Raw genomic sequence first — 20,315 nt, forward strand, 5'->3', positions numbered from 1 at the left:
AGCCTGGTCATGCCATTAACCATTTTATTTTGAAGGTCTGAAGAGGAAGTACTATGTTCCCTACGCCGGTACCTGACTGTGGTCCTCAGCTCGAGAGGAGGAGGAGGAGAGGTTGCGCGCGGGTAGGAGGGGATCGCAGGAGTGATGGAGGCAGGGGGGGATGCTGCGGACTGAGCATGCGCTCAGATAACAGGCCTGTAATCCCCTTTGTCACAAATAACGAGAGGATGCAATATGCTGTAATTAAGAAAAACTATCCACCTAATTACACCCTTCCAGCTTCAACGCTGCTGATATGCAACACCTGAAGAAGATAAACAGAAAAATTAACAGTTTTATTTAATAGTAGTATGAAAAAAAGTAAGTAAACTTCACACAAATCAGCTTAAACGTTATGGGCAGGAAGCGGGAGGACATGGGACAAGAAACACTGGACAAATAGTGCATAAGGATATTTTTATAATTTGATATTATTAACCTTTGACATATACCATTAAGTATACCCATTCATTTCAAAACTTATTTAACGTTTTATTCAAGTTCATGCTGTACAATGTACTCTACGGTACTGTACTAGTGTTGGTGCTCAGCTGACCGAGCTCCAGACCAACATGGTTGTGCTGTAAAGAAACATGTGTTTTGATAAACCTTAAATTCTACAAAAATACTTATATTTCAATATCTAGTGAGAGTAAAAGTATTTAAGGTTTGTAAGGTTTGTATGTAAAGTATGTAAGGTTTATCTTTACATGTGGCCTTTGTGTATCACTGTTTGGAAAGACTAGAAAACAAAAAAAAACCTGTAAAACAGTCGACTTACAGTCATAAAATTATACCAGTGATATATACCAAATGTGGCATTTAAATTATTTCAGACTAAGTGTTTCCAATTAACAATCAATACAACGATTAATTGAATAATTCTACAATAAAAAATTAATCAAGCTGCATCACATTTATCATATAAGAGGTGGACAACACTAAATGGGGTGTGAGTGCAAAACAATATATTGGCAAATGGTATGTAAAAACATCGACCACAGATAAAACAGTCCTGACTGAAAATCTATATCCCTTTCCTATACCTTCCACACTGACCTTTTATTTTAACTGGGGAGCATCAGTCTCAAGCACACAGCTAATACACTACCAGTTAAGAATATACAAGACACATTTCATCTTTGTGCCTTAAAAGAACAAAAAGAGCAACAGTAAGTGAGAGAGAAATCAGTTTTAGTTGAACACTTGTTGTTCCTTACTTCTTCAAAACAAGGTTTGGTAGCATTGCTCTGATGCCATCTACTGGTCCACCATAAACTGCACCTCTTCTTTCCATGAGGAGGAATATTATTTAAATACACATTTTAATAAAGACGCACTGCTGCGCTACAGCTCTATGTGTGGAACTTGGCAATGTGACTACCAGGATTAGTGAGAAAGGAGATTAGATTAAGAGAAGATCCTTACATCTTGGTTGCAACCATGTTTGTAATGTGCTACAAGTCGCTGTTTCTTTAATATATTTTCCATTATGATGTGATTAAAGTAAATTGTTCCTCTGAACTGGTAGTCATTAGCTTTGGTTATTAGTCCTTAGTTCATAGATAGCAAGGTTAGTGAATCTAGACTGAAATATCTCAGCAACTTTCTATTGAATCTAGTGGATTGATAGCCATTTTGTACAGACATTCACAGTCCCAAGAGGATGAATCCCACTGACTCTAGCGATCTTATGACTTTTCCTGCAGTCAGAAAAAAGGTTGACATTTTTGGTTTTAAGTTAGATCTGGGCAACCTTCATTGATTGTCATAAAATTTGGTACAAATGGGGATCAAGTGACTTTTGCTTTTGCCACCAGAAGGTCAGTTTTTTCTTATCCCGTGAAATATCTTAAGCTAGTATATTGTAGATATAGATTCACACAAATGTTGTACATATATTTAAATGGATCTGGAGATAAATAAGTATGGGTGAGCTGCATTCATGCGCTACATATAAGTATATGCATGTATTAAATACATAGCACCACAGAAGTCAACATGGTCGGATACTTCTCAGAATTCAGCACTGTGGGAGCTTGTAAGTCTCTGAGGGTAACAGCTGATGTGGTTACTGTTCACCTCTGAACCACCTGCCGGGAGAAATAAGAGCAGTGTTCATTCAATTAATAGGATAAGGAAGAAAATGAATTAAGAAGGAGAACAGCAGAGTTGACTGTTTACGTCAAATGTAAAACTGATTATTTGTTAAATTGTGGACAGTGATGATTCTCGAGAAAGATAAAACATCAGTTTGCTTGTTGACATCATGCTTGGTTGAAGCCCCAAACATCAAACCGATTAAAGGTAGACAAAGGACAAAGGATCAGGGCATAAAAAGAAGATAATTAAGCATAAGCTCAGTGCTACATGCTAGTCCTACTTTTAGCAGGTTTATAGACTTTGTCTGAGACGCTTAGACCTGGATTTACTGATTGATCTTTGTTTTGACCCTCACAGGCTTTGGTATATGACCAAAACACTAGGCACAAAGCTGCAAACGTTTCTCTGCAGGATGGCCCAGGACTGGCGGATTAAATCAGAAAAGGTCAACTTTCAGCTTCAGACCACATAACATTTTCCTCCATAATCAACACTAACTGTAGGTGGAACAACACCAAATTTGAGGTTCCTTTTAGGATATATGTCCGGGCCATAATTCACTAGCAAAATTTCATTGAAAAACTTATCAACACTGTCTCTAGTATGCATTCCACTTCATCTTTTAGCTAAGAAGTACAGTCTAGTCCCATTGCTTCCCAATAACTATAGTGCTACATCCAAGCTTCCTTTTATTTTTATGGTCCTTAAATAAATAGTTGAAACCACCATAAACGGGATATCAAATGATATCTTAATGTGTGCAGATGCTAGGATATGTTCAGCCTTGTTGCTGCTGAGTGCATCTTTCCTAGTTGATAATTGTACTTAGTAGGCTTCAGCATTACATCAGACAGGAGTTTCCCAGTGGCCATTGATCACTATGTCTACTTAACTGCTGAGCTGACATGTGGTGTGCCACAGAGTTCAGTCTTTGGCCCTATTCTTTTTCCACTGTCCATGCTCCCCCATTGCTCCTTAATTTAGCAAACTCAAGTGAATCTCTTATCACTGTTGAGCAGATGATACCTAGTTAAATTTCTCCTTCAGCTTTATTCTGGACTACTTCATTTTTTCCTCCTACACAGAGAATAGCAGCTATTTATTAAATTTCTTATTACTTAAATACACTTAAAAGGACATAGTATGTATGTACAATTAACTGGCATCTAGTTACAGTGTAGCTGAGGTGTTGTATGTCATTCCTAGCATGTAGAAACACTGCAGTTCAACATGGAGGACTCCATGGAAGAGGACCTGCTACATCTGTAGATATGAAAGGCTCATTCTAAGTTAATAAATATACAAAGATTCTTATTTTTAGGTGATTATACACTAATTAAAACAGAGTTATACACAATATATTCAATTTCTGCCATATTCTGTAAATAGAGCCCTCTTAATCTGACACACAAGGCCCTTAAATTTAAATGATCTCCAGAGGGCTCTGAAATTGGATGAGTAAATTTCTGCAGAAACAGATGAGTGCAACCCTTCCGAGACATGTTTTAAGATTGGTCGTGATGAATAATGAATTAGAAGTTCTTTCCTGCCCCAGTTTAATTTCCTGCGAACGGTTTTTCACCGTTTCCAGTTTTTATGCTAAGCTAACCTAAGCAGCTGCTAGCTGTAACTTAATATTTACCCTCATCTTCTCACCCAATTCCAAGTTGGAGGTAAATTTCCCAAAATGTTCCCAAAACTTAACTAATTAGTCAATGTCCTCTTTAAAAATAGACTTTCATTTATATGCAGACCAAAAAAGAAAAAAGATTATGGGGAAATGTTTTCCTGAGTTAAGATTAATGACAAACCTGCATGGCGTTTTATAATAAGGTGCTGTTTATTTAATCATTTCATTATTCACATCTCATGGTACACTCTCCCATACCTTTGAATTGTAGTATTTACCACGTGTAATACTGACCTCAGCCTCTTCTCCCAGGCTTCCTGCAGAAAAGAGAGCCGTTGCAAATGAGCTAAGCTCTCGGTTTGACTCCAACACTACCTCTGTCCCTGGGTACATTTGATAGAGGGAAATGGATTCTGGATTATAGTCAATATGCTAATTCTTTCCCCACATATACTCCTTTTTATCCATGGACAGAGGATCGACAGGGTTTGGAGTCGGCTCTACGCTGCTGTCTGGTTCAGTCCTGCAAACTGTTGAAGTGCTTATCTGGCTCTTTATACACACTGAATGTCCGGATTAAGTGTTTGATCACTTTAAATACGACTGCAGAGAGAGTCACGACACCATCAGGGCCCCCTGCCGTCGAGTGAAGAGGGCAGCGTTTTGTTCAGGGTTTGACATGGATTAAAACTGGATGTGAAAATATCTGCAGTCCGAAGTTCCTCGGATTTCCCTGTCAGCATGCCTTTTAGACTTGCACAAGCATTGAGCAGGACTGTTGTAGTAGCTGCCCAGAGGACACACCATGGCATCAAAAACAGACCATTAACAATCAACAGCCTCATCTGGACAGCAAAGAAACTCCCTCCAACTACAACAGTTATAACCACTTGGCGAAGACTCCCACTGCAACTTTTGCATTTTTTTTTCTCCTTTGTACAACTTTAAGGCAGGAAGTTCCACTTTTTTTTTTAAATAGGTAGGTCTCAGTCTTAAATTCATGCCTCCCTGCACAAGATTGTATTTTTTTTTTTTTTTTTTTTTTTTTTTAAATAGAGGATGGGGGAGCCTGGAAGTATCCTAGAGTCCATCAGGCCTGATCCACTGAATGCAAAGTCAACATCCTGGTGTGCTGTGCTATGCCATGTAGATGAAGGTGTTTATATCGGTCTCATCCCGCTTTATGTACTTGTGATCTATCAGCCACTCAATCTGCTCCTTGATCATCTTCTTCTGTGGTAAAAACATGTTCTTTAGGATCTCCACCAGCTCCGTCTGCAGCTGGGCATTGTTGATACGCTTCCTCATCTTCATGATCTGGATTATGGCCTCCTGGACAGGGGAAACAGACAAAACGGTGTGAAAAACAAGTAAGACAGATGGGTAGCCTGTAGCCTGTGAGTTTATACAAACAGAACCACGGGTGTCTGATGAAACTCCATGATGGGAAATGTAAGGTGAGACTGTTTATCCACAGTAGGTGGTGTTACGTAAGAGAGAAGATACCAGCAGTATCTTCACCTGCATGCTGTGAGCTCATCTCCATACCTGCGTTCTTAGTATCCTGAGCTGGACGATGCCCTCGTTCTCCTCCTCTCTCATTCGCTCTGTGGTGAGCTGCAGCCGACCAATCAAATTAATCTTCCCCCTTTTCTGGACCTTGGAGTTTTTTCTGTTAAACGCAAATATTCAGAGTCAATGTACGATTCTGTAGCTCAAAATGTTAAAGCAACAATTTGTGAGCCAAGCTAGCTGTTTCCCCTTGTTTCCAGTCTTTATGCTAAGCTAAGCTAAGCAGCAGTTGGCTGTAGCATATTTACTGAACAGATATGAGAGTAATAATCATCTCAACTAACAGAATTAGGAAGAAGAGAGACGCATTTCCTTACATGAGAGAAAACTCCTGGTTGACGTAGAATAGTGTTCCTTCTGCAAAGTCTTTGGGTGAAGACACCACTGGGTCGTACGACAACACCTGTCGCTTGAGTTTGGGAAACGCCACCAGGGACTGGGAGAGTAAGGAAATAATAATAATCAGATGAATAAAAAAACAACGAGCTACTTCAAATATAAAACTCAGAACTGTGAACTTAAACCAGATGGAGACATATTACCAGTTTCATCTTCATCATTTGTCTTACAACATCTATCTGCCTATTGTCTCCATTTACCCAAAGAGTGCGCCGTAGCTCGGCGTCCGGCAGCTCAGTGGCCAGCTTGAGGTTTTCAAAGCTGATCCTCTCTCTGGGTCTCTGGTTCCAGGCAAACAGTACTGCCAGCTGGAAGGTGGTCACCTCCAGATCATACTGGCCCACCTCGTTCTTGAAGGTTATCTGGAGAAAGAAACAAACATTTTAAAACAACATAACCGTAAAAAATAATACACTGTAAATCTCAAAAAAAAAATGCTCACAGTAATCAAGCAAACTGAGTTTCAGGGTGGAAACAGATTATGTTATGTGCAGTATGTCTGTGTGTGCTTCTCCGTGCAGATCGGTTACACTCACAATGCCGTTGGACATGAGGTGATGCCAGTGAAGCTTCCTGCCACTGTGGTTCTTCTTATAGAAATCTTCTACCTCTGGTATCAAATCTTCCAGCTCTGTAGGCAGAGAGACAAAAACCTTTTCGCTGCTCCTCGACCATGCTCCAGCATTCAGGATCTTTATGTTGACAGAGTCGGCTGCAGGGGAACATACGAAGACATCTTAGTCACTGAATGATGACTGCTACAGTTAACAGGATTTAACACCAATATTAAAGTTTGGTCATTATTTTGCCTGTGTGGAACTATGAGCAGTGCTGAATTAAAACAGGTGGTTTGATATTTTGGAAATATGCATTTTTGCTTTCTCAGATTTTAAACAATCAATTAATGAGCTTGACAGGTGTCAGCAGCTGAATTTTAAACTTTGGGCTGAGTCAGGCTAACTGTTTCCCCCTACTTCCAGTCTTTATGCTAAGCTAGGCTAATTGCCTCCAGGCTCTAGCTTCACATTTAGCATGCATATGATATTGGAATCGATCAGTAATAACAGTAAGGCAAAATTCCCAAAATAAAAACCTGTGCCATGTATATTAAAGCTGCAGTAGGCAAAACCTGTGCAAATATACGCAACACCTACTCTTCTGCCTCATATCACACAGGCTAAGCCCCTCCCACTGAACCTGCAAGCTTAAATAGCAGCACAATGACGCGACCAGCCAGCCTATAGGAACTTGCTCTCTCTCTGAAATGACCTGTGATCGCCTTAAAGCCTGAAACCAGAGCTCAGACGAGAGGTCTAGTTTTCCCTCATACAACTTGGATTACAATATGCTGAAAGGTTTGTGTGTGTGTGTGTGTGTGTGTGAGTGAGATGCACTTCTACCTCTTACCTGGTAAAGCGAGCTTGTTATGTTTGTGCATTTCTTTGAAAGACTGGTTGAGGTCTTCTGACACCTTGATGTCTTGAAACATCCTGGCCAACTTGTTCACATAGTCAGCTGGCATCCCTACTTCCTGTTTGGATACATGACATCATAGACATGAAAGACTACCTCTAAGTCAGGGGTGTCAAACTGGTCCACAAAGGGGCCGTGTGGCTGCAGGTTTTAGTTCCAACCAACCAAGAGCACACAGTTTGACCAATCAACTCTCTGAAGACTGAGATCAGTTGATTAAATGAGTCAAGTCTGGCGTGCTGCTGTTTGGTTGGAAGGAAAACCTGCAGCCACACCGGCCCTTTGTGGACCAGTTTGACACCCCTGCTCTAAGTGATTCCATTTTGATTTTTTTGGTCACACGCAAAGTAAAGTGAACGGTAATTTTTACTTCCTCTCATACACACACACACAGCCATCCAAGCAGATCTTACCCTGAGCCACTCCACCATGTTCTCCTCGATCTCGCTGTCTGCAGAGATGTCCAGGATGAGTCGGCGGGTCAGATGGGCTTTGTGGTAGCGCATAAACACGTCTTTGTTCTGGACATACTTCAGCACTAACAGCTACAAAGAAGACACAGACGTTAAGTGCCGTCCAATATTAAACGTAGCTTTGTTTGTATTAGCAGTGGCTCTTGAAGACTGGATTCACCACTTTACACTGGTTGTTGTGAGATTCAAAGAAGGCCTAAATAATGTTTTCTGACTGGTGGTTTCAAGCTCAAACCAAACACGATCAAGTGTGATTAAAAAAACCTTTGGATCATTCTGAAAAAAACTAAAAACCTGCAGCAGATGTTGAATATTGCCAGTTCCAACACTAACCACAGAACTAATAAACACAAAGCGTCTCTGAAACGTACCACTTCCTTGAGCTTGGCCTCTATCTCCTCAGAGGTGAGCTTCTTGCTCAGTGGGGTCTTCCTCAAGAGCATGTCACAGTAGTTGGCCAGCAGCTCTGGACACTTGGACTCTGGTTGAGTTTTTAAACCTACCCTGTAAATATGAGTGAAGAAAACTAGCGCCGTCAAACATCACTGCCTTCATCATTCAAAAGCAAAAACTGAATTTCAGATAGGGAGTGTCTCTTACCCTTTCTGTTTCAAGGGAAGTTCTAATTTAAATATAGTAGCATCATTCACAACAGCTTTATATGCCTGCAAAGAAGGTTGAAAAACAGGACTGCAGTCAGTTTAAGAACATCTTCTGACAGCGTGTTGTTGAGGCACACGTCGATGAAAAGTTGAGCTCACTTTGTCTCTAGCCGTCAGGAAGCGTGGGTCGTCCTGAAAGGCCTCTTTCACCAGTCGACTGAAGCGGTTAAACAAGGTGAGCAACTGCTCCACATATTTCTCTGAGTCCTGCAATAAAGAACAGATGAGTGTGAAAGTTTATTCTAGACCCTTGAAGTCTTCAGTTCAATAACTGTGTGGAGCTTTCAACCACGTCTTCATTAGCCAGTCCATGAAGTACGGTTGCGAGCTCCACAAAAAGCTAATTTTATTGATTATTTTGTAAAATAAACGTGACTTCTGTTTTACATACTATGCATCTTTAGGTCTCAAAATATCAGTTTAATCAATTTGATGCATCAATAACTGTAGAATGTTAGGAAGTTATTTCTAGGCCACAGCAAATTGCCCCTGTCCCTCCAAATATTAAAGACACTGTAATACTAAGTTATCCAAACAAGCCAAGACACCTGTTGTTAGGATTTTGGATAAATAACAATTGCAGTTGCCAGCTTGTCTGCTGTGTTAAAAAAAGCATTATGTAAGTACATAAGTATGAGTATAAGAGTATAATTTTAAGGGGTGCAAAAACATTAAATGTATAAATTATGCAATTCATTTGTTTCTGTGAAAAAAGTCAGAAAGGAAAAAGGTACTTTTTGAAGTTTAGATTATTGTTAAAGATATACACTGAAAGGAATCTCACAGGACAAGGGCACAGTAAAGCTGTGAACAAAAACTATATTCACACTTTTTGCAGCTTCATTCCATATAAAAGTATGCTGTTAAAACAAGCAAAGAACTAATAGAAGAATGGCCAATGGTCAGGGAGAAAGAAATACTGAATTTGTAAAAAAAAAAAAAGAAAAAGAGACACCTATTAAGTGTGCATGGTTGTTAAAAAATAAAAAATACATAATACATAACACCGACAGACTAAAAATATCAGGAAAACTAATCTCTGATGCAATATTTACAGGATTTTTAAGACAAGAATAAGCTCAGAATTCATATAAAGCATTTCCTTTCCATAGTTTGGGTTAACTGTACACTATACACCATAAATATATCAGTTGGTCAGTAGAAAAGGTGTCACTTAAGGAAAAAAGGTTGGGAACCACTGATCTAAAGTATAGTTTTTTAAAAATATAAAGGTTAACTAAATGTAAATTAAATGCTGTGCATCTGACATGTTATGATATCGTGTTCCCAGACCTCAGCAAATACTTTGGTAAGTTCAATGTTATCACAACAGACTGTAATAATGACCAAAACCCTGAAAATAAGTTTTAAAAACAAGACTCATTCATCATTACTTCCAGTCAGTATATGTGTATGTGACACTCACAGAGGTGATCGTCTCTGCTGAGGCCACCATATCAGCCAGGCCGGCGCTCATGATGTGCTCCTCCAGGTCCTTCAGCATGGGCTCGATGCCGCTGGGCACTTTGTCCATAAGAGAGAACATCAGATGTAACTCTGCGGTGGAGAGAAAAGAAACATTTATCATTTTTAGAGATGAATGAGGATTTAGAGTATAGAACTAAACCTATTGTGAAACGAAAGGTGCTAAAACAAAACTGAAAGAAACTCACATGAAAATAATGTTTATTATTTTGACATTAAATAGATTCAATTCATTCAATTAAATAATGCAGATAATCATTAGCTGAAGCACTACGTGGAAACAAGTAGCAGGGGTGTCTCAAAGTGTAGCAATAATAATGTAAAGCACGACTTTATCTGACGTATAGAATACTAAGTTTTTATTTGGCAGCTGCATTATGAAACAAGCAGAAGATGGGCTTCTTTAAAATCCATTACTGTTGACACCCTTTGTCCATTTCTTCAATAAAACTGCATAAGCACAGACCTGAACACACACACTCACACACACAGATGTATTAAAGAATAATGGTGGGTGGTTTATGCAGCCCAGACATCGAGCAGACGTCTCAATTATAAAATTGTTTTTCAATATATGCTCAAACCAGATCTTTAAGATCATTTATCATACTAATTTATATGTGATTCATACATAAGGTCATTTTAAGAAGTCTGTGTGGCTTTTAGGCTGTCGCCTGCTGTCAAACTCAATATTATTCAGTTCTTATACTTTGGAACTTTGGAAAACTTTAGCTTCTTTTGTTAAATTGAAAAAAGGTTTTGCAGAAAGACTTTATATTTCTTTAAGTGTAAAGTTGGTATCTGTACTGAAATGTATCGTGACTATTAACAAAAATGTTTAAATGGACCTAATGTATCTCTGGTTAACTGTGAATTCAGTGAACAGTGAGTTTATACCCTTGAAACTTGACTAAGAATGAAGAGGACTAAACTCTAATCTTTATCAACTTTTTCAAAAACTACATTTTACAAATGAAATAATGTGGAGAGAGTTTATAAGGTGCACCTAACCCTCATAGACATGTTTCCAAACCTGCAGGTAATATAGTTATGTTCACTTATGCATGTCTACATATTTGATTTTGGGTTCACACTGAAGCAATTAGTTCAGACGAAGTTTGATTTAAAAACTATTACAGCACACAGAAGATTTTGGGTACATAAAATCTATTATTATCTAATATTTAATAGCATGTTATGTGTCTTCTTTGGAGGACTTAAGGAGACAAAACCTAAATTATTACATTAAATTGTTGTTGTTGTTTTATCTATGATTGCTGAGAAGATTCAGCCCAATTTCTGAGAGATTAGCAAAGTATCCTTAATGTATCATCCTCACACATTGATCCAAGAGGAGAGATGGTAACACACATGGATGTTCTACAGGGTTCAGATGCTGGACATGAAGGTTTGGTCAGGGCTATTTCCTGGTGCAAACCTGAGCTGGCTGAGCCTTTGGTGGGAGCAGTCCGGCCGTACTCACTCTCTGTCTCATTTCGTTTGATCATGCCTGGACACTCGGCTAAGATGGTCTCCTTGAATGATGTTACCAGCGCGTTGACGCAACACTCCATTAGCTGGAAAGATAAAGAGAAGCAAAACAACACATAAAACATACTCCGATATGTACAGTACATCAATACAAATCATTTTGGGGAATACGCTTCATTGTTTTGTTTTAATCTTGAGTCCGATTTGTTGGAAACAAACAGAAATGTGAAAATAACCGGATGCAGCCCAGTGGGGTTTTGGTATAGGTCTTTCTGTACAGACATGGTCAATACCAAACAAACAAAGTCCTTAATGAAGAGACGTCAGACTGATATCTGTTCTCTAATCACAGTCAGAAAGAGTACGCATATTTCCAGAAATGTTAAACTGTTCCTCTATTGGAAAAATAAATAGACATATATATGAATTTCACTTCCTTTTTCAACATTTCCCTTTTCTTTCTCTGTGTAACTGATTAACACCTGCAGATTTTTTTTAACTACATGCAGAACTTTCAGCAAAACAACATACTGCAACATACTGCTGTGTAATACTCACTGCTTGTACAGAGTTACAGTCGCGCCTTGTTTCCAGGTATCGCAGCGCACGTTTCTCCTCTTCCCTCAGCTTTGAGTCAGCCTGATGAAAATACACACACCAATGCATGTATTATTATTTATTCATTTAGTATTTATATATTATTTAGTATTTATTTCTGTTGTGAAGCATGAAATTCTCCCCAGAGGAGAGGCAGGTACTCAGAGTGAGCAGTTCGGGAGATTTGAAACCTATCAGTGACTTGCAGTGTCAGCAGAAAGAGAATCCAAAAAGGATGTCAAAACATTGTGATTGCAGCGCCAACGGTGTTTGGACCCATGGGGATTAATCCAGTCCTGTGCCAACAATCACTCCAGTATCCCTTTCCTCAAAAGGACAACTTCCAATTTTTCTGAAAAATGTTTTAAAGGTCATTTGAAAGGTTTTACTGCAGAAAAGTCTTCCAGGAAAAGATCTCTGGAGGAGCTGAGCCCACTTTGAAGTTACACAGCCTGATCTACACTGACTTACATAAAGTAATAAAGCTTGACCGAACTGTGACTGAGACTGAACATTTCTGGCCCATGCTGTGCTTTACCACGCACGACGCTTCAGTTAGATTTCAGTAAGAGAGGCCGTGGATCACGCTGTTTTTTCTTTCGATTCATTGCCAAGATCATCAAAACAGGGAATAGGAGCCTCGACAGAAGTCTCGAGTTTCTGCTTTGTGTTACAAAAATGCAACTGCAGGACGGATAAGCAGCTATTATCTTTGTTATGACGAGAACTTATTTTCTTTGAGCAGAGAGCATTCTGGGAGCAGCAAATAGAAAGTCCAGAGGGGAGTAATTACAAGGAGCAGAAACTGTTGGCATCTCAGCACTTTCACATTATCAGCTGACTAGTAATAAATAATGTTAAAATACATATATTCTACACTTCATGGCTTCATTCTTTGCTACCTTTGCAAAAGAGACTGAATTATTAACAAATAACATACATGAAGTAAATAATCCATCATTTTCATGGTATTAACGCTTTTAATTTAAGTTTAAAGTCCATAAGTCACAGGTTTAGCATCAGTCATTTGCTCCATCATGGCTATGATATGGCCTCCAGTACAAGCTGTGGGCTGTGAGGTGTGGTGGCCACGCTCAGCAGTGCAGCATCAAATAGCACACACTGTGCCAAAAAGCATATTTCCTGTACATAATCATTAGAAACAGAGCGGCTGTAAAATGGTGAATACATTTTTCTGAGCGTCATAAACACCCTGAAATAACTCTTTGTGTGGTCATAATTTCATCCATTTGGTCTGATTTTTTTTTTTTTAAAGAAGTCTTCTTGAAGACGTGCACAGTTCAATTATTTTAACCCTTTCGTGTATACAGGAAGCCTGCCAACTCCAGATGAAGTCCAAAGGCACACATGCTGTGACGCTTTGCCAACTGCAAAAGAGGAAGTCTGTGGACATTTTTTCAGCATATGTGCTGACTTCAGACTTCAAATCATGACTGAATAAGCAAAAATCAGTGTTAAAACATGATTTATTAGGAGTTAAATACTCAAAATTCAATAGGGTCTGGTTTACCGAGGAAACTACACAAACATCTCTGATGTCTCTATTCTAACGGTGGCAGATAAACAGTGTTTTCATCTGAGATCCTGTGATTCACCTAAGAAGCAGACTGAATACACCCTTTAATACACCCACCATGAGTCATACTCACATATTTCATGTAGTTTTGGACTCCATTTTGCTGAAGGTAGGTGGGTGCTTGTGTTCTGTAGAACCTCTCAGTAGAATCCATGTACGCCTTCTCAAAGTTGTCCCTGTAGATCTGCAGCTTGTCATCGGGGTTGGAGCACAGGTTCACTGCTCAGACAGAAGAACACAGTGCCATCACAAAAACATATTCACATTTACATTTAGTCATTTAGCTGGTGCTTTTAACCCAAAGTGACATCCAAAAAAAGGGAAACAACGCCTATACATGTGGCCGGTGTTCCAGGAATACACATTCCTGCTTGTGTTGTCTCTTGTTTCTTGTTAAATGTGTGCTGTTCGTGGTTACTAAGCCACCAGGATTTCCATCTGGTAAAACTGTATCTGAAAAAATGTAACTAAATCTACAGAGTGTGCAACAAATATGACAGAGCAGAGATCAATGATAGGAGAAGCACGTTGTGCAATCTTGACCCAAAAATCCCTCAGCGCCATTAGCTCCATCTACGAGCCAGAAATCCAGATTTAAAAGGCCGTTTTGTGCATCAGACAGGATGTTGCTGGAAATCAGGGTTTGTATTAGAAAAGAAAGAAAGAGTTCAGTTTGAGCATGCAGTCTGTTGTGACTGAGGATTATGAATTGTGTCTCTCTCCTGCAACCAAAAAGATTTTGGTTCAGACAAAAATAAATCTAAACTGTGTTCACAGAATACACTTGTGGTGCTATAAGCCTTTGCATAGTGCAGGTATCTGGGCAATGAGGTGAGCTGTGTTACTGCATTTCTCACCGTAGGACTCTCGCACTCCGATGACCAGCTGGGAGTCGAAGGCCTCTCCCAGCCTCTCAGCGTGGACCAGCTTCATGGCACTGTCCTGTAGCCTGTTTTTAATGTTAGAGAAGATGGACTCGTTCCATGTGTCCAGCATCAGCTGAAATGGGGTCAGAGACAGAGAAACATCTGAATGTAGTCTTAGTCACAATATGATCACAGCGTACATGAATAGGGACTACAAATTTTGCCATTGATTAAACAGAACAAACTGCCCCTCCTCACCTTGCGGACGATGCTGTCTTCCACGTTGGACTTCTTGTTGCTCCCTTGCTTTCCCATCAGAGTGATCTCCAGCTGACAGAAAGGCTTGGGTAAGATGTCACACTGTGTGAAGAACTTCCTCCACTCCACTATGTAGGCCTTCAGTAAGGCCGTGTCATCCTGGTGACTCAACACCCGCTTAGAAAGAGTGAGAAACATGAGACTTATTAACACCCGCAGAATCTAACTGACACGCTGACATTAATCAAGAATCATAATTTATTACTGTTATTAATAGAAATCCACTGTGGTAAACTAGCAAACCTAGCAAAGGGTGAGATTCATCATTAAACACCGGCACTGTTATTGATGTTAGAAAGTTGAAAACATTTTTCTTATTCCTGTACATAATTACACCACGTGAGAACTCGCATCAACAAAGTGTGAGAGCAGATTTTGTCTAATTAAATCAATAAATGGTGAGTACAATTTTACAAGATTTCATTGTTTTCCTCAGCCCCTGCAGTGATGTCCACGAGTGACGTCTGCTTCTAATGCAGTGTCGTCTGAGAGCCTGAAGATCATGGCCATTCAATTGTTCGTTTTCGGCCATGTCATTTCTGTACAGATTTCTTCTGATTCTCTGAATCTTTTAATGATATTATGAACTGTAGACGATGAAATCCACAGATTTCACATTTAGAAACTATTATTATTAATGTAATTATTAGAAATGATTTCACTATTTGCCCGTCTTTCACAGAATGGTGAAAGTAAATATGGGGAGGGACCGTAATTTTACTTTGGGAAGCCTCTCTGAGCATCACGATTATGTTACTAACCTGTTGTCAGTTGACCTTATTAATTATGCTCATACTGAGTGTATCGTTTTCCAAAAACAATGAAATTTTGCAGTTTCAACATTTAATACATCTTCTTTGTGGCCATCTGGGGTTTCAATGTTGTGCATATCATCATTTCGTTTCTATTCGTATTTTACACAGCGCACCAATTTTTTGGGAAATGGGCTTGTAGGAAAGGACGTATAAATAGTATTATGTTACAGGACACCATTTAGTGGATATAAATAACCAATTACATGACCTTTACACTATCTTACCAAATCTCCTCTTAGTGGTTCTGAAGGTCTGAGGTTCATTTTGATCGTTTCCATGGAGACAACCTGACTGATCACTCCTACAAATATTTCTTTCCTTCTGCAGTTTATTCATTTGTGTGTCTGGGTAATTAACTCTGTTTATTAACCCATTCGTACATATTTCCACTTCAATAATATCTTTAGCTCAGGAGCTCTGCAGAAATTCAACCTCAATAGACCGGAATGCAAAGCAGCTACCAGACATTAATCTTTCTCAATAAAGCTTATGTTACAGCCACACTCATAGTTTACAAACCAGCTCTCTATATTTACATATATGTACAGCAGTTCATCAGTTTAGACATTAAACGGTTTCATTTCAAAAGTGAGGCCCATCATGCTCTTTGACTTACTGCTTGTGCTTGTTTGATGAAATCTAGGATGTCCTCTTTGAGGGCCTGGTGGATCTTAGCTGGACCTTTGTCATCCCACAGGCACACAGCGTGGACGTCTCTGTGGAAGCAAAGAGGGAGAAATTATCTTTCATAAGAGATATTCTTCCTGTTTGCCTCCAACATCCATGTGGAAACTTACGAGAACAGGTCAAACCACTGTTGTTTGGTGACGGACTCCTGCCGCAACAGCTTCAGCACTATGGGACGCATCAGGTCCCATTTATCCTCAAATTGAAGGGAGCCTTTGTTCTGGAAGCAGATAGGAGTGAAGTAAAGTACATCATCCAAACTGTTCATGGGATGCACGAATTGCAGAGGTAAGGCTTAAAGCAGCGTTAGTGACAGACCTTTTTGGCTAAATTTGTGTTTTCTATTGAGAATGACAAAATAAGATTCTGTCATGGAGTAGTCCAGTGTTTTTTCCAGAGACATAACTGTGATTGATTCAAATTAAACAATATGCAAAACATAGAGCAGCTATCTCTTTCACTGTGATAGTACTGCTATATTATAAAATAAGCATCTTCTGCATCTGACTGAATTACATGTCTCTCTTTCTTTTTTGATTTTATTATACTGTCGATTTCTCTATTAATCAATGAATCATTCTCAGTCAGTCATTTTTAGCACTGATACAAAATAGCCGGCAAGTTATTGCAGCTCTAGTTTGGTTACTTTTTGTGATTTCTTTGTGTATTTGCTTTAGGTAGAAATAAATGGGTGGTCAGACATGATTGGCTGGATTGTTTCTGATGAATCTGCCGTGCACAGATGGGAAGGAAAAAATCTGAATCAGTGAGTGAGGAATCCTAAGAAATGCAGATCTGTCTACACACTGCACAGCTGGTCTCTGAATGATTTGATGTGTACAAAAATAATATGAATCATAGACTACAGCCTTCACAGTCACCGCATCTTAACCATATTGAGCACCTATGAGAGATTTTGGAGCGACGTGTTAGACAGCGGGTATCTTCTATCTGTTCATTAGAGACATGTAGATCTTTCTCAAGTCAAGCTGACAAATATGACGCAGGTCCAGCTTCACAATCGTTAGGATTTGTGTGCTTCTCTTTATCTTGTGTGATGTTAAATGGAATCTTCGGGGTTATGGACTGATGATCTACTTGCTTAAAGGGTTACTCCTGTGTGTTAGCGCTGTACTTCCAGAAAATCGGAGCCCCAGGACAGAGAGAATAAGTTTAAACTGATAGCGGTATCATTTTTCAAGGAGCTTATCAATATTTTGGTACAAGTCAGGAACAAGTGTAGTAGTAGTAGTACTAGTAGTAACCACTTCTTGATACTCATGCCTACACATAAAGATTAATAAAGATAAATAACTGTGATTTCTTCAAACGAACTCAACAACATACAAAGCATCGAGCGAGCGGCTATCAGTGTTTTACTATGACAGCACAGTGTGTAGATATAAGAGAAGTAGAGTACATGCTAAATATGTTATACAGACTATAGTGTGGCATTGGGGCAGAGGTCGATATGAGCAGTTTGTGATGCAGCACATCCTCATGTGTTCAGACTTGCATAATAATAATAATACTAATAATAATAAGTAGAGGAGAAGGGGTGGGGAAATATAAGTATATATTTCTTCCTGCTCCTCTCATTTGCACTGGTTAAGAGAACTCAACAAGTTGAGTTTGTGTGCGTACAGGGTTTGTTTTGGTTTTTTGGATTTGACATGTTTGAAACAGAAATATTCCCTATAATAGATATAATAGAGTTCCCTTTGTTATAGTCACACCTGTCCTCCACACAGGCAGTGATGCCTTTAAGACGATGGATGTCAGCTGAATAAGTGAGTGCTGCAGGTATGAACTGTGGTGTAAAGTAAAAACATATCAAACTGGCATATTAAAATCATGTAGTGTAGTGTAGGTACAAAGCAAGGGTGGATTAGTGATAAATACACATACTAATATTGCAGATTATATCACATGCCTGTCTCTTTAACTGTACGCGGTTACTATTATTTCTCGCACAAATCTTATTAATTTGCATTTTCTATGAGCAGCAGCAGCTCTTCTTCTTCTTCTTCTGGCTGCCTGTGTCTCCTCCTCTCTCCTCCTCTGCCCTGACGATATGAATTATGACGGTGCTATAGGTCACTGTCAGGCTAAGCTTAGTTAGCCGGATAGCAGCTGTGTGTGGGGGATTAGGCGATGCACAGAAACTACAACAACAGTTGCTTCTGGCAGCGTTTAGCTTGTGTGTTTTTAAAGGGCTGCTCAGCTGCAGCCTGCTGCTCCACTGACTGACAGATGATGTGAGATTTGTAGCTCGCCTAAACACAGATAATAGTTACATCTGAGCGAGGATCGAGCTCACGACACGTCGTTATACATCTCAACCCGTTTCTCCGTTATCCGCCTCTTCCCTTCACGTCTCGCTGTCTCTATTTTAGCCAGCTAAATCACTGATACGTAGCTAATGTTAGCCAGATGTAACTTCACTGCCCTCCCTGCTAAAGTCAACGCCGACGGCACGGCCGCGTACAGGGCGGCTGCCCGCTGTCTGTCGAAGCCGGGGCTAAGCGTCGAGCTCACACCGTGCAGGTGACAGACAGTTTATCTGGCGTGAAACAGAAATAATTCAATTGAAGTGGGGTCCTACCTTCAGCAAATTAGACGTCGCCATGTTCCCTCAACTTATTCTCTCGTAAAATCTCGCGAGAACTACTACGCAGGATGATTAACCTTATCCACATCACCGAGTGTGTCCAAACTGTTTCTGTTGAGTTCATTGCAAACATGAAGTTGTAATAAATATTAGAAGAATGAAATAGATATAAAGACGAAAACATAATAGTGTCCCTTTTCTCAATGAGGCTGTAATAAATATTAGAAGAATGCAATAGATACAAAAACAAAAACATAATAGTGTCCTTTTTCTCAATGAGGCTGTAGCAGTCTGCTGAACATATCATCACCTATTTAATAACTGTATACAAATTTGAATATTTTGATATCAGCCTGCAGTTTTGCTTTTTTTCCCTTCTTGTCTTTATTTCTAAATATCCCTCTATGTCATTCAAACCATCATTCATTAAGACATCTTTATTTCACTGGGAATATTGTATTTTCTTTTCATATTTTCTTTTATATTATATATATATTCTTTATACAGGTGGCACTGTCGGGGCCTTTTGTGTGGAGTTTGCATGTTCTCCCCATGCATGCGTGGGTTCTCTCCAGGTACTGCGGCTTCCTCTCACAGTCCAAAGACCTTGACAGCTTAATTGGTGACTCTAAATTACAAGTAGGTGTGGATGCGAGTGTGGGTGGTTGTTTGACTCTATGTGCCCTGCTGGGTGTACCCAGCCTCTCTCCCAAACTTAGCTGGGATAAGCTCCAGCCGCCCGTAACCCTGATGAGGATAAGTGGTTCCAAGAAATGGATTTTCTTTATACATCTGATGCAGTAATATGCTATTAAATTACACAGTACACTCCTAAAAATAATGGTTTGAGTTAGAACCTAAAGTGGTACATACCTTTTTCAGTTCTGCAAGGAATTTTTTACGTATAGGTTCTTCAAAGAACAAAGATGCTGCAAATGGTCAATTTAAGAACTGGTAATCAGTATTAATAAAAATAAATAAATAAATAAACATAAAAAGGTTCTTTAAAGCACCAAAAGTGCTGCAATTGTGACAAAGAACTGTTTTTTGCATTCAGTCCCCCCAAAGAACCTTAAACAGCAAAAAAATAATATAATATAATATAATATAATATAATATAATATAATATAATACCCATTCTGCATGATGAGTACTATTACTTTTGTAAACTAGTTTGTCTCAGCTCCAGCTTAAAATGTCTACTCTCCTCACTTAGCTTTTCATTTATCTCCATACATTTTTTACTTCTACATTTAACTAAACAACCCAGAATTATTTTGTCTGCCATGAAACCACAGCTGCCACCTTGTGAACTGCCATTGTTATCCTGATATGGGTTCAAATCCTTCTTGCATGTGTGAAAAAGCATTTGACCAACATATCCACACAAGAGAAAGAATGATAACAAACATCACATTGATGGTAAGAAACAATAACTGTCCTTGAAGCTGTGCAAATACAGTTTTCTTGCCTCAAGTTTTACTCCCCATGCCTGTT

General features: G+C 39.2%; 1 protein-coding gene across 3 annotated transcripts; it reads right to left on the reverse strand.

Annotated features, from left to right (window-relative positions):
* Nucleotides 1-3,960: 3,960 nt before the first annotated feature.
* Nucleotides 3,961-18,911, reverse strand: cul5b (cullin 5b). 3 transcript variants are annotated; one of them, XM_019274773.2, is made up of 19 exons: nucleotides 18,813-18,911; nucleotides 16,318-16,427; nucleotides 16,137-16,236; nucleotides 14,646-14,822; nucleotides 14,379-14,520; nucleotides 13,595-13,740; nucleotides 11,886-11,966; nucleotides 11,275-11,413; nucleotides 9,778-9,908; nucleotides 8,451-8,558; nucleotides 8,290-8,354; nucleotides 8,061-8,193; nucleotides 7,630-7,761; nucleotides 7,151-7,274; nucleotides 6,280-6,455; nucleotides 5,944-6,105; nucleotides 5,662-5,780; nucleotides 5,321-5,444; nucleotides 3,961-5,104 (listed from the first exon to the last, which is right to left on the reverse strand). In XM_019274773.2, the coding sequence occupies exons 1-19, from the start codon at nucleotides 18,834-18,836 to the stop codon at nucleotides 4,910-4,912; spliced, it is 2,388 nt and encodes a 795-aa protein (XP_019130318.1). In that variant the 5' UTR covers nucleotides 18,837-18,911; the 3' UTR covers nucleotides 3,961-4,909. The 3 variants fall into 3 exon arrangements, with proteins under 3 accessions (XP_019130318.1, XP_027133991.1, XP_019130319.1); XM_027278190.1 differs by lacking the exon at nucleotides 18,813-18,911 and adding an exon at nucleotides 18,505-18,794; XM_019274774.2 differs by having other exon boundaries at nucleotides 4,910-5,104; nucleotides 11,320-11,413.
* Between the last annotated feature and the right edge of the window lie 1,404 nt (nucleotides 18,912-20,315).

This window comes from Larimichthys crocea, chromosome III (assembly GCF_000972845.2).
Source record: "Larimichthys crocea isolate SSNF chromosome III, L_crocea_2.0, whole genome shotgun sequence".
Taxonomy (NCBI): domain Eukaryota; kingdom Metazoa; phylum Chordata; class Actinopteri; family Sciaenidae; genus Larimichthys; species Larimichthys crocea.

What these genes read in the sequence shown, in the direction of transcription:
- cul5b (XM_019274773.2), bottom strand. Translation starts at nt 18,836, where the DNA reads ATGGCGACGTCTAATTTGCTGAAG. An exon ending in ACTGTAACTCTGTACAAGCA is followed by an intron (nt 11,414 to 11,885) that starts GTGAGTATTACA and finishes TTATCTTTCCAG; the next exon opens with CTAATGGAGTGTTGCGTCAA. An exon ending in ACCTCATGTCCAACGGCATT is followed by an intron (nt 6,106 to 6,279) that starts GTGAGTGTAACC and finishes TTCTTTCTCCAG; the next exon opens with ATAACCTTCAAGAACGAGGT.